Consider the following 13,922-nt stretch of genomic DNA (forward strand, 5'->3'; position numbering starts at 1 on the left):
CTGCAGGAAGTCCCACGCAGCTCTCCCTTATCCTGGAGGTGGTGGATCAGTGGTTTTCCTGGCTGTCTGCCCTCATCCTGCCTTTGAACTGGGGCCGTGGGAGCGCTCCAGGAGCGTGCTCTGCTCCGCTGGCCGTGCATCGGGATGGCATCGGGCACCCCTGCTCCTGCAGGGACACCCTGTGCCTCTGGGGCACAAAAGGCAGGTGAAGAATATGGGGAAGATCAAAAAGAACTACACAGCCTGGAAAAAAGCAGGGTGTTTGATACTTTCTGAGAGACAAGTGGTTCTTTGAATGGTAAGAAGGAGGATCAGTTCCCTTGGCTTTGTAACAACTCCATTACCCATCCTGGGCACTGCAATAGTGACACCTCACTTTTTTTTTTTTTTTGCCAGACAGGCAGTGGAGAGCTGGAGAGGATTCCTGGAGAGGTATTTCCCTCATTCCCAGGAACTTGAGTACAATTAACTCGAAGAACCTGCTGACCTATTTTTCTTGAAGGTCAAACTCCATTTCCTTGGGTGTGGTCCTGCAAGTTACCCGGGAGAGGCTCAGCTTTCCAGCTTTGACACTCTCTCTCTCTCTCTCTCTTTTCCTTATTTCTCCCTCTAGGCCCCTCACTGAGCATCTTCTCAGTCCTTAAATCCCTAATAAAGAAATAATTAAACACAGCTTTTGATTCACAAATTCCTCTCCCTATAAAATCAAAAAAGGGATATTTATGATCAATTCAATGCCAGCCTTTCCCAGGATTTGTAGATCCAATTGGACTCTCAGTGCCCAAAGCACAAACCAAATCACCAGGGCTCAGAAAACAGTTACTTGGATTTTCCATGCTCACTTCTGAGCCATTCCTGTTTAGCATTTATATGAAACCTTTGTGTTCAGAGTCAACTAACTTCCAAAATATCTCACAATGGCATTGAATGGAGGTTTCCTGCCAAGACCCTCCTTCCAATCACACACAGGCTGATCCCAGACTCCTTCCATTTTATGCAGATGCAGAGCCATTCCCTACAGTGCTGTATCCAAGCTTCGCCCAGCTACACTGTAAATTCCAGTTTCAGCACCTACACATCCTTGTCTCCTCTTCAGCAGCAGGAAATCAGTTTGACTGTACATCCTAATTGTGGGAGGGATTCCCAAAGTCAGCCCAAGAACAGGATGCAGGGGGGTAAAGGTCACTTCTGCAAAGGTTATTTATCATCCTCAGCCCAAGGCTACATGGAAATTCAGCAGAGCACAAGCGTGTTCTATTCCTCCTGTTTTAAATTCACCTTTTGCATAGGTGAGGGCGGAATTGGAGCATCCCTTAGGACAGAGTCAGAGCACTGCCACCCTGCTGTGTGCTCTGCCAGCCAGCAGGGCCGGGGAGCAGCGATGCTCAGGCACCTTATGGAGACAGGTGACCTGATTTGTTATGGCAGCAGCTGCTCTCCGGTACCACTGCGCTTCCCAGGGGTAGGGCACGAGCTTCCCTGCATCCCACAGTCTGCTTCCTCCCTCCTTGGCTCCATCCTGCAGGCTCTGCTGTGCAGCTGTTCCAAGGAACTTCCCTGAGATTCCCAGGACTGTGTGCAGCAGGCGGTGTGTGACGCTGGGGCACAGATCCCGGGCTTTGCTCTCTGCACGAGGCAGCTTTTCCTCCTCGCACCATTCCCATCAGCGGAGCTATTGCTGGAAATTAGTTTGGCTGCCTAAACTGCTTCAGTCTGGCCCACAACCTGCAGGTCTCACTGCTGATGGGTCACCATCCACCCTTAAAATTAGGTCTCTTGGTGATGTGCACAGCACGACCTTCGACTCGTACTTGAGTAAAGCTGAAAGGAAGCGGCGTGTTTATCCATTGGAACAAGAACGCTGGAAGTGACCTGGAGGATCCTGCTGCTGTCAAGTGAAACGTATAAAGCAGGCTTGTCCTATCCTATCAAAATCAAAAGGAGAATTCCAGCCCATTGCATCTGCAAAGCAGCAGCCCAGTTTGTAATTGGCAAAGGAAAACAAGCCTTGGATAACAAGCTGGAGGAAAAAATAACTCTGAAGCAAGACCACGTTATTTCAGAAACAGTGACTCTGGTTTCAAGGGATTTTCTAGTACAAAAATCTCATCAAAATTTCACATGAATTAAATTTTTTCACTGAACTGAAAACATTCTTTGGTTTTGTGACAGCTTTTTTCATCTAGATTTCTTATGCATCCCTCAGTGCAAATATTAACTCGTCTTTTGAAGCTGAAGCCTGAAAGCCTCTGGAGACTGAGTATCTCACAGGTTGATTGGGGCAACCACAGCACAGGTAACACACCCTACTATGAGCAGAGAACAAGAAGATCTAAAACACAGACTGGGGTTCACTCTGAGGTTCACCTACCTTTGAACCAGGGGGTGCAGTCAAGCCTAGAAACGCGTAAACCGCGTTGTTCTCCCGCGCCTCGAAGAAAGCCTCGTAGTCCTGCACCGGGGGAGTCAGGGAGGGGGACAAAGACACAAGAATGAATTGTCAGAAATGATCTCAGATCAGCTTGGGGTGTCACCCAACTCTCACCGAGCACACTGCCTCATGTGGCCGAATGCCAAAGGCGGTGTCACCTCAGGTATGTGTCACTGGCACCAACACCACACCCACTGCTCCGGCGGAAAGGGACAAGCTGAGAATTTCCCCCTCTGTCCCCACAAGGTGTTGCTGTGAGGTGCTCCAGCCTTTCCCAGAGGCACAGACTCCATACCAAGGCAGCTGTGACTGGGTCTGGTGTGGATGTCCCTCCTGCAGGAGAGGCTGAGCCTGGACCTTGTCATCACAACCACTGCTGTCCCCAGATGTCATTGCTAATTCCTGCTTAGCGATGGCAACAGTGCAACTGGGAACTCCAGCTCCTAAACCTGTCAAAAGTTCAACTGAAACCTTTACACTAAGAGTACACCTTTCCCACCATGTTTTCCACTCAGGATTGGTCTGTGCAAGTGAAGGCAAAGGGGTGGCACTGTTCCTTGTGCTCACAGGGCACTACAGGTGCCCCAAACACACACACAGGGAAATCATGGTAAAAACAATTAAATAAAAGAAGGAATACCAAACCCCAACCAAGGGAACCCAGGAGGTTTGTGCAAGCCCATTGCTGTCTGAGTTACCACAGAATTCCCTCACTCTGACTCCTGTACTCAGCACACATCTGCCCTGTGACCTTCCTGCTCTCCCTTTTAACTGTGGCACAGCACCAGCCTCCTCCAGCTTTCCTGAGGAATGTTTGGATGCAGGAGTCCTGGCTGGGGAGCCCCAGCAGTCTCAGGCTGGAGTCTGGGAGAGCTGCTGTTTAGCACACACTGCTCTGGATTCCTGGCTGGCTGGTGGGGAACAGCCTAAGGAACAGCAACTGCTGTTTGCAGACTGCAGAGAGGGGCAGCTCCGAGGAGAGGCTGCTGCAGCTGGAACAGAACAAAGTACAGGGAGCAGAGAATTCCAGCTGCCTGGAGATCAGGGATGGCAAATTATTGCTGCATTTGCACACACAGCATTTGGGTACCAGTTTGATAAAAATGTGGATGATTATGGTAAATCCTCCCTGAAGTCCTTCCGTTGACAGGACTGGGGCTGCTTGATAACAAAGGGCTTGTTTATCTTGCTGGTGCACAGTCCTTCAGCCTGTTCCACTGCATCTCCCAGGAAAGGAATTCCTGGGAGTGAGGAGCAGAGCTCCTGCCAACCTGCACAGCATCCCCAATTCCAGCCTCTCTGCTGTGCACGGGCCAGGAAAGTCAATTTGCTCTTTCCTCTGCCAGTTGTGCTGCATCAGATGGAACAAATAGGGAAGTTCATGCTTGAGAGGCATCAGATAAAGACAGAAAGAGGTTCAAATTCTGGGCACAGAATTAACTTTTACCTTCCTGGAAGCTGAACTGGAGCAACTTGAATCCAGCAGCACAGACTGACTGAAGTTCAAACATTCAAAGTGACATCAAGCAAAATTTTGTGGATGAAATAAGAACTGCAAGAACTGGTGTGAAGTACCTGTACCCCTCCCCAAAATTCCTGTATTCAGAACTCTCCTGGGGTGCAGTGGGGGTGCATGAGAAGCATCTGTGCTAACATTTGTCCTCACATTTGTCATTCCAAACCAACCTTTTTCCACGTCATAATCACAGTCAGTAAATTCTGAGAGCTGAGGGGTACAATAGCTCACTGTGAATATTGTTTCAAGTTCTACTTCTATTACAAAAGCAAGAAAAATTCCTGGCACAATTGTGAGTAATTGCTTTTAGTAGCCACAGAATCTCCTCACAAAGGTCCAGCACTGGCAGGTTCTGACTTTACAGACTTTGCAGGTCAGAACCAGACTTCAAAAGGACCAGAGGAATGCACTCTGTGAGCTCTGTTCAGAGCATATTAAGTTTTAAAAATAAATCTAACAGTTAATCTAATAATCATTCAAGCATGGCCTGCTGAGTACAAGTACTGCAGGGCAACTTACTTTTGATCAAGCATTAAAATAATTACCAGTAGGATTTGTGTTTGCAACATGAGTTTTAATCTGTCCAAGGCACTGCAGTAAATGGACCACAGCAGCCTTCCTTTTGCCAGCAGCACAGAGAGCTGATCCCAAGAAGAAAACTGATTTATTATCATGGTAGACATGACTTTATATGATCTGGAATCCACACTGGGCAGAACAGATCTCTAAACTTGCTACAGAACACAAGGTTGGTGCAACAAGGCCTGTTTCTGTGAGGTGTTAGTTCACAATCGAGAATTAAAGAAACCTCTGAACTTTCAGAGCTGTAGGGGGGGGGAAAAACCACAGGGAAAAAAAAATTATATATACACTGCAATACTGCAAGGTGGGAGCTGAATAGGGGATCCAAATTTTAACCTCTCTTATGGTGGAACTGGAATATTCAAGAATCAATTATTATTTAAAAGCCTGAGAGGAGGGGCAATGTCTGACACCTTCCACACCCTTCACAGGGGTACAGCTGGCCAAGCCCTGCCTTGCTGGTCACAGCAGCAAAGCACAGGCTGTGGCAGTGAGGAAGAGGGGTGGGATGGGGCAGGGAGACAGTGAGGAAGAGGGGTGGGATGGGGCAGGGAGCCAGTGAGGAGGAGGGGTGGGATGGGGCAGGGAGACAGTGAGGAGGAGGGGTGGGATGGGGACAGGGAGACAGTGAGGAGGAGGGGTGGGATGGGGCAGGGAGACAGTGAGGAGGAGGGGTGGGATGGGGCAGGGAGACAGTGAGGAGGAGGGGTGGGATGGGGCAGGGAGACAGTGAGGAGGAGGGGTGGGATGGGGCAGGGAGATAGTGAGGAGGAGTGGTGGGATGGGGACAGGGAGACGGTGAGGAGGAGGGGTGGGATGGGGCAGGGAGACAGTGAGGAGGAGGGGTGGGATGGGGCAGGGAGACAGTGAGGAGGAGGGGTGGGATGGGGACAGGGAGACAGTGAGGAGGAGGGGTGGGATGGGGCAGGGAGCCTCACCCCGAGGTAGCGGCTGTCGTTGAAGAGCCGGGGGGGCAGGGGGTTCCCGCTGGCAGGCCGACTGTCCTCGGGGACGTTCTCGCGCATCCATTTCCGATTCTCCTCGTTGGCGGCGATATCCTTTTCCTCAAATTCGATTTTGTTGGCCTCCAAGAAGCCTAACACATCTTGCTGCTGCTTTTTGATCTGTCACAAAAGAGGGAGGGGAGGAGAGAAGGCAAACCAAATCAGTCAAACCATCTTTCCTGCAGTTGCGGGGTTCGATACAGGAACCAGGGAGTGCGAAACAGGCTGAGAATGGAAGTGGTAAGAGAGTTCTTAGAATTCAAAAGTATCTCTAAAGAGTCAGATCTGAGCTTTGACTTGGCTCCTACACAACTGAACAGGCTGAAGCCTATGACACTGTCCCTTTGTGAACCTTGAAGGTGCCCCCTGAAAGCAGAGGGGTGAGCAGGGCCCTGCAGAGGCTGTGCTGGCCGGGCTTTACAGTTAACCCGGGGCAATGTTGTTCTTACAGATGCAGTGGAGTTTGCTGAGGTACATTTGAGGCATAACCTGTTTCCTTCAGCATAGGCCGAATCCCTCTTCTCAGAGTCCAGGTTTTTGTCCACCTTGGTGCCAGGACAGAGATCTCACACAGTCCATTAACTGTAAGATCCCAAGGCAACTTTGGCTCATGTTTCTTCGCAAAAAAAATCCCTCTTCCGCTGTGTCCTGGGTGTCAGCAGAGGCAGGTACAGTCTCTGGAGAGCTGTGATCCCTCATCCCCCATTCCCACTGGTGTCAGGGAGGCTGGCTGAGGCCCCACAGCTGATGCTGCCTGTCCTTGTGCACTCACACAGAATCCAAAGGAAAAGCATGATCTGCGCAGCAAACACTGCGCTGGCTTTGCACAGGGAAGGTGGTTTTTGTTACTGTCATTCTGAATTACTGACTTCCCCGCTCAGAGATGTTCTGCTTATGCTCTGCTCTCCCCCTGCATGACTTTACCACCATAAAGGAAATTATAACCACGCACATCCTGCCAAACAATAAAAAAACAGGATTTCACGGGAAATTCGTTCTCTTCAAATTACTCCACTCCAAAGCCAGTCCAAGGCCTGGCTTTAACCTAAGGAGCTCAGAGCCGCAAGAGCAGCCTTTCATACAGATGTTGCACTGGTGCTAATTCAGGTCAGCCCCTGCTCCCGGAGCAGCCGCTCCATATACGGCCACGGGAAAACACGGAGCAGCGCCGGGGTCAGGGCACAGCCAGCCCGGAGCCAAATATGGAGCCTGAGCCCCGGCTCCACAGCCCCGCACCCACGGCACCCAGCCGGACCCACGGCACCCAGCCGGACCCACGGCACCCATCCGGACCCACGGCACCCAGCCGGACCGGGAACAGCAGGAGGCTGAGGTGGGAGAGGGGGGAAAGCGCTGCCCTGGAAGGGGGTGGGTTTGGGAGCAGCGCCCGGCAAATCCAAAGAGGGAATCTTCACGCACACCCTGAAGTCTTTCGCTGCTCTGTCCATGGCCAGGCTCAACCAAACCTTGGCGTAGCACAAAGGGACCGATCCTGCTCTCTCACCGAGGAAAAGGTGCCCCCAGCTCCAGCAGGGAAGTGCCTGCCCAGGGCTGCAAAGCCAACATCATTCCTCCTCCCGTGTCGGCACAGCAGCCGCTGGACTCCATGTGCGAGCACCCTCAAACACGAGGATGTTGCTAATTTTCATCGTGGCTAAAAATAAATAAAGCTGGAAGAGTTAATACCGCCCTAGGAAATAATTCATGGAGAGGCTGCAGAGAAAAACGTTCCTGAGCAGACTCAGCCCGGAGGGTAAGAGGTTTCTCCCCCTGCCTTTATCGGCAGCAGGAAGGAGGAGCAGGGGAAGCTTTTCTCCCGCAGCTCGGAGGGAAAAAAAGAGTGAGCGGGTCCTTCAGGAACTGTTCTGTAGGGATAAAATAAGGGAAAGGTCTTTGGAATTGTAAACTCCTCCACCAGCGTGACCTGGCAGCAAATGGAATTTTTTTCCGTTGAACCCATCGGATTTTAATTAAGCATTTCCTACAATGTCTAAATTACAAATCCAACTAATTTTCTATAGTCTTCGGTCCCTTAACTTGTCCAAAATCTGATGTTTTAATGAGAACACATTTTGAGATGTCCCGGGATTATGAAGAAATAAAAGAAAACCAACTTTTTACCTAATTTACCATTAAACTATACAATCTGCAACAAAAAAACAAGAGCTCTAAGTTGGACAGTAATCAGCATTTTGATCTCCTGAGAAGTGCCTTTATTTTTTTAATCATTTTGACTCTTGGATCGTCTCCCAGCCACCCACACCTCCTCACACAGCATCTCACACTGGGACAGTCTCTGCATTGTTTTTTCAGCTCCAAGTAGCAGCACCACATCCCAGATTCAGGACTGTGGCTCCAAAGGGCCACCACAACCCCTTCTGCTTGTTTTTGAAGAGCTGGCAAAGCTGGAAATCTATTTTTTCTGCTAGAAGAGGCACCACTGGAAGGCAAACATGGAAGTTTGGTCTCCATGTCACCCTCAGGCCGTCTGTGGGCAAGGGAAGTAATTCCCCAAAGAGCTCTACAGGAAACCAAGGAGCTGGTGTTGATGCATGAGGGGTATTAGTCTGAATCTTAGTTTCTGGCCAGAGGGGAAAAAAAGCTGGGATATTAAGCAGTGATGTCCTCCCAATTCCTCAGACAAGGTGACAAGCACTTACACAAGAGCTTGTCACAGAGAAACACGGCCCCAACCGCTGGGCAGAGCGGACACCGAGCTGCCAGATCGGGTTATTTTATGGGATTTTATTTAGACAACTTCCATTAATCCCAGGCAGTGGAATACCACGGGGAGGGAAAGGCTGAAAATAGAGCAAGAGACGTCTGCTGCTGCTTCAGGGTGTTTTGTCTTACTGGAAAGGGCACACGTTCTCCTCAGGACAGCCTGGAGGATGGTTCCTGCTGCCCATGTTTGGGAAGGAGCGAGGAGCCTTCCTTCAGGATGCGCCTGTCAACGCACAGCCCTCGCTTCCCAGAAATCCTCTCTCGGTTGCCTGACCAGGCCTGGACACGGGCCAGAGCCTCTCCAGATCCCACACCTCGTCCTATGTAAACAACTGTCACGTCTGAAGGGATGTTGGCCTTTCAACTGCAGCTCCCTGCAGTTGGCAAACACAAAAATCCTTGTTTATTCCGAGTGCTCCTGACACGTCAGGCGGGGCCCAGAGCACCAGAGGAGAGCTGGGAATGTGCACAGAGTCAGCCCAGGAACTGCAGAGCCCAGCAAGGTCTGGAGGGTCGGGACCAGCACTGAGGGGGGGCAGGAGGACTCTGGAGACACAAGAGCACCAGAACAGAGAAGACAAGGATAGGGATGGGCACAGAGCTGTAAGGAAGGGAAGAGCCTGCAGGCAGGAGCGGATGGGAATGAGCAAAGTGGGTGGATGGAGATGGGGGGAATCCCAGGGTGGAGCTGGGATGGAGACAGAGGGATGGAAGGGGAAGGGGTGGGAGAAGAAGTCAGTCCTGCTGTGCTGGAGCTCCCCACTGCCCTGCCTGGGAAACAAGGATACCCTTGGGAAAGCCAGTTTTGCTCACAGGTGCCTTTACCCCCATCCCAGGAACAGAAACACACTCCTGGATTCTGGGCCTGAACACACCTGGGAGAAAAACAGCTACAATGGCTCTGCCAATGGAAACCTTATACTTTTTGCTGCTGTTCCCAAGGTAATATTGAAAGAAGCATTTAATCAAATAAATCTATTTTCTCTTTCTTTGGGCTTTCATTGTCTATTCCAGAGACAGAAATAGTTTTATGATAAGTTACTGTGGTTAAGTGAAGTCTCAGCACCACACTGTGACCTTCTGTACAAAACCCATTGGGTATCAAGATCCTCTTCCTTTCCAGTTAGAAGCCAAACAAGAAACATTAAGCTTTCAACAGAGCATGGGCACGAAGAACATTCTAAAAATGAGCATAAAATTATGAACAAGTTCTGTCCCTCACTTGAATACACATCAAAAATGCAATTTATTGTTCTTAGATCTAAATCTCGTCAGTGACGTCAGGAACACAAGAGGAACTATGTCAGAGCTGCCAAGGGTACAAACAGGTGATGTTTTCTAGCAAATCAGTCCATTAAAAAGGGAGTTTTAACCCCAAAGTAGGAATAAGATAACAAAAAAGGAGGCAGGGATGATGCTGCAGGACACTCCATCCTCAGCTCCAGCCAGGATTGTGCTGCCTGTCCAACAACCAACCTCTCCTACCACCAGCCAACTGCAGGGAAACACTTATTTTAAACACTTTATTGAACTGAACTTCACTTGTTTCCATCTCCTTGCTGTACACAGGCACACACACACAGAGCAGTCTTGTCTGCACAGCTGGCCAAGAAGGGGTTTGGGTTGTTTTTTTAAAGTCTTGTTATTTTTTCAGTTTATAAATAAATCCCTTGTTGGACAATAGACATGTTTTGGAAATCTATTTAAGGACTACTGGAACCCAAAGCGAGTTTACAGTGCTGCTGTTTTGGTCACAAAACAAACTTGCCGGCTGTGGCTCTGCTGTCCTGGCACCAGGGGAGGTTTAGATTGGATATTGGGAAAAATTTATGCATGGAAAGGGTTGCAAAGCATTGGAACAGGCTGCCCAGGGAAGTGATGGAGTCACCATCCCTGGAAGTGTTCAAAAAATGTGTGGATGTGGCACTTGGGACATGGGTTAGTGGTGAACACGGTGGGGCTGGGCTGATGGTTGGACTTGATGATCCCAAAGGTCTTTTCCAACCTTAACAATTCCATGATTCTCTCCAGCTCCCGCTGAACGTGTGTCCTGAGCTGCCTCTCCCAACCTCACAGCTGGGATCCAGCACCGGGACAGCAGCAAAGCCACACCTTCCAGCAGATCTGCATCTCACACACTTCTCAGTTCAGTTTCAAGACAAAAACAGCTTCAAAAGGGCTTTTTTTGCCATTTCCAATTCCAGCTTTTTGAGTTCTAGATTAGGAAAAGCAACTACGGCTTTAAAACAGTTTTATTTTATGCCACTGATGATTTTAAAGAAGCTGCTTCATCATTTGTGCAAGAGGTAAAGTCTGAACTTTGATGTTACTGTTTGTGGCCAGACTTGTGCTCATTCGTTCTTCAGACACTTCAGAGCCTTTGCAAGATTGATAAGGTGCAATTTAACAGCAAATGGAAGAAGTGCAGCATAAAAAAATGTTCAGCAAACTCCATGGGCAGCCAGGAGCAAGGGGAGAACCCCCAGGAAGTGGTTTTCTTTGGAAGGATGGGGCAGCACGAGGAATGTGGAGCTGCTGCCAAGACAAGTAACTTGGGCTGAGCTCTGGCCTTGCCTTTGGGACTTGCCTGCCTGAGCTGCTGGGCCTGGCCAGCACTGCTGCCATCCACTGCCACTGCTTGGAATGAGGAGGGAAAAATACTGTGGGTTTTCATTTGGTTTTTACATTTTTCGTCTGATTTCTACAATGATCTTGCCTTCCCCACCCGGGTTGGTAATGCAGCAGCTCAGACTTGCAAATGAGCTGCAAAACGCTTAGAATTTCACCTCCCAGTACAACATAATTTGTAGGAGTTAGAGCCTGGCAGCTCAGCCATGGATTTAAATGTCAGGGAATCCTGACAGCCCCCTAAGCTTATTCTCCACCCCAGCACTGCAGGAGGCCCCCCCTTCCAAGTCAAAACACCCCTGAGCAGCCTCAGCCCTGGCTTCCATCAGAGGTTTCCCTGGTTTTTCAGAAGCTATTTTGTTGTCTAAGTGGTTTTGTTGGTTTTATTTGTATGAACAAGCCAGATTTCCCCCCCCCCCCCATATTAGCTTAAAATTCCAATGTGCCAGTTCTGGTGGTGCCACTGTGAATGGTGATCAGAGGGTGGGAAACCCAGAGGTGCCTCCAGCAATGACCTGCCTGCTCAGAGCTTTGCCAGGTGTCTCCCAGCAATTCCTGTCTCACTGTTACTTCTCTCTGCCTGGTAGAACATCTGCCTATTTTTAGGCCTGGGTAATTATCATCACAGAACTCAAAGCACTTCTTTGTTCTGGCTATTTTAAGCATAGCAGTGCCATCATTGTCTCTCTCGATGTTTGGCTTCTGGTCCGTAGGGAATGAGATTGAGGACAAACACAGCAAAACCACCACAAACTTCCGTGACCTAAATCACACACAGGAGGCTGCAAAAAGTTCATGCTGGACTTGTGCTGCTCTTTTTTTTTTTTTTTTATTCCAGAAATTAGGCAGTGTCCAGATGGGCTCCATATGTACTGACTCCCAGCCTCCCTTTGGGAAAGCCCATGGCATATCCACATGTATCCTGCAAAGCAGCCCTGGTTTGATGTGGTTACACCCCAACAGCTTAAAATTTGTTTATTTGGGAATGGTTTTTACCACTGACCCCAAGCTGCATCAGCATCACCAGCCCAAGAGCTAGGGCAGGAGGGAACAGGCTCCAGCTCACACTGAGAGCAACAACCACGTTCCTGTTGCTCACATGTGGTTCTGGGGACACTTTTTAAAAGCAGGAAAGAGTCTTGGTGTGAAAGGATGCAAAGGGACCACCACTCAAGGGAGAGGCTGGGGAAAATCCAGGCCACCAAAAGGTTTTTGCAATTTAACCCAGAGGTTGCATCACGTCTGGAAGCACGTGGCCTGTCTGCAGTGGGGCTTTAGCCAGGCCTAAGGTACCACCCCACTGACCAGATTTTGGAGCACAAGCCAGGAATATAACTGGAACAAAGGACAAAGTCTGCACTTCCCAAAACAAGACCACGACTTGCTCCAGAAAGCATAGAAAGTTACATAAATGAAAAAGCTGATTCATGAGAACAAAAAGAAAAGCTTCTCTCATGGATTACAATGCCATTGTAAGTGCACTCATTCAATAACCCAAGGCCTGAAAACTTGCTAAATCCCACACCAACAAAACCCAAGTCTGAAGATCCTTGTGCATTCAACAAGTTTTTTCCTACCAGAAGAACCAAACAAGAAAGTTTATGTCACCTCCATGCATTAAAGTCCTGGGGGATCAGGATTCTCAATGCAGCCAAGGGTCCTTCCAGAGATGTGTGTCCAGGGAAGGGAACGGAGCTGGGAAGGGGCTGGAGCAGCAGGAGCAGCTGAGGGAGCTGGGGGGGCTCAGCCTGGAGAAAAGGAGGCTCAGGGGGGACCTTCTGGCTCTGCAACTCCCTGACAGGAGGGGGGAGTCAGGGGGGGTCGGGCTCTGCTCCCAGGGAACAAGGGACAGGAGGAGAGGAAACGGCCTCAAGCTGTGCCAGGGGAGGGTCAGGTTGGACATCAGGAGGAATTTCTTCCTGCCCAGCCCTGGCACAGCTGCCCAGGGAGGTGGTGGAGTCCCCATCCCTGGAGGTGTCCAAGGAACAACTGGACGTGGCACTCAGTGCTCCTGGCTGAGTGACAAGGTGGGGATTGGGAACACGTTGGACTGGATGATCCTGGAGGTCTTTTCCAACCTCAATGATCCTGTGACTCTGTGATTTCCACCCAGGTGGGCACTGTCACATCCCTGCAGGCAGAGGTCTGTATGCGCAGAGTCCGTCAGGAGAGTGGTGAGGAGGGAAAGCAACTGCTCAGGAACAGGATTCCAAAGGCTCTTTGCAGTTACACCACACAAAGGTTTGGGATATATGTCATTTGGACCTACAAAAGCAGACAGACATCTGCTGCCAAAGCTCAAGGCTTTAATGATGTTGTGGGCATGGTCACAGGAGAAGCTGACAAAAGCAAATCGCCTCTGTTAGTGCTAAATGATTTGAATATTCAGACTCAAATGGTATTGATTTTTCCATTTAAATGTACACAGGGTCTGAGTTAATGTTGGAGCTGGGTTTTTGAGTGTCACTAATTTGGTGCCAGACACACAGTACAGCCAATTCCACCACAGCTCCACTACAGTCAAATTCTAACAAGATACTAAAAGGCCATAAATAGGTCAGAACTGACTTGCTGCATCCTCTTGAGTGTCTGTTTAGCTACTTTCCTCCCACAGTGGCCAAAAGCAGATTCCTTTACCCATTAGTCAAGTAGGAGGACAAGTAACATTTCCTTATTTATATCTCCCCAGCTTCTGGCAAACAGCAGCAGCACTGCCTAACAAAGCCCTGATGACTTTTTAATGTGTTTTAGGTTTACTTTCTATGAAGGCACCTTAAGAATCAACGTATTATCACAGCTTCAGTCAAATTCTGCTCTTAACAAACAATACCCAAGTGCTGGGAGAGTGTGTGGGGGTGAATCCATTCATCCTTTAACACCTGCTTGTCAAGGACTATTGTGGTGCCACCAGGATTCTAGCACAGAACATCTTATCATCGGCAACACCTGAAGACTGGGTGTGAAAGTACCATTTAATAAACTTCACATTTTGTTCCAGTACATGAAAATGGTTCTGTGTCAGCTGAAACCACACCTC

General features: G+C 49.3%; 1 protein-coding gene across 1 annotated transcript in view; it reads right to left on the minus strand.

Moving 5' to 3' along the window:
- Window positions 1-13,922, minus strand: part of SH3BGRL (SH3 domain binding glutamate rich protein like) — a 31,084-nt gene that overhangs the window by 2,544 nt on the left and 14,618 nt on the right. Inside the window, exons 2-3 of the mRNA XM_064670151.1 lie at window positions 5,468-5,653; window positions 2,372-2,452 (exon numbers count right to left, since the gene is read on the minus strand). Of these exons, the coding sequence (XP_064526221.1) occupies window positions 2,372-2,452; window positions 5,468-5,653 (267 nt within the window). The remainder of the gene's footprint in view (window positions 1-2,371; window positions 2,453-5,467; window positions 5,654-13,922) is intronic.

The sequence above is a fragment of the Pseudopipra pipra genome, chromosome 13 (assembly GCF_036250125.1).
Source record: "Pseudopipra pipra isolate bDixPip1 chromosome 13, bDixPip1.hap1, whole genome shotgun sequence".
In the NCBI taxonomy this organism is placed as follows: domain Eukaryota; kingdom Metazoa; phylum Chordata; class Aves; order Passeriformes; family Pipridae; genus Pseudopipra; species Pseudopipra pipra.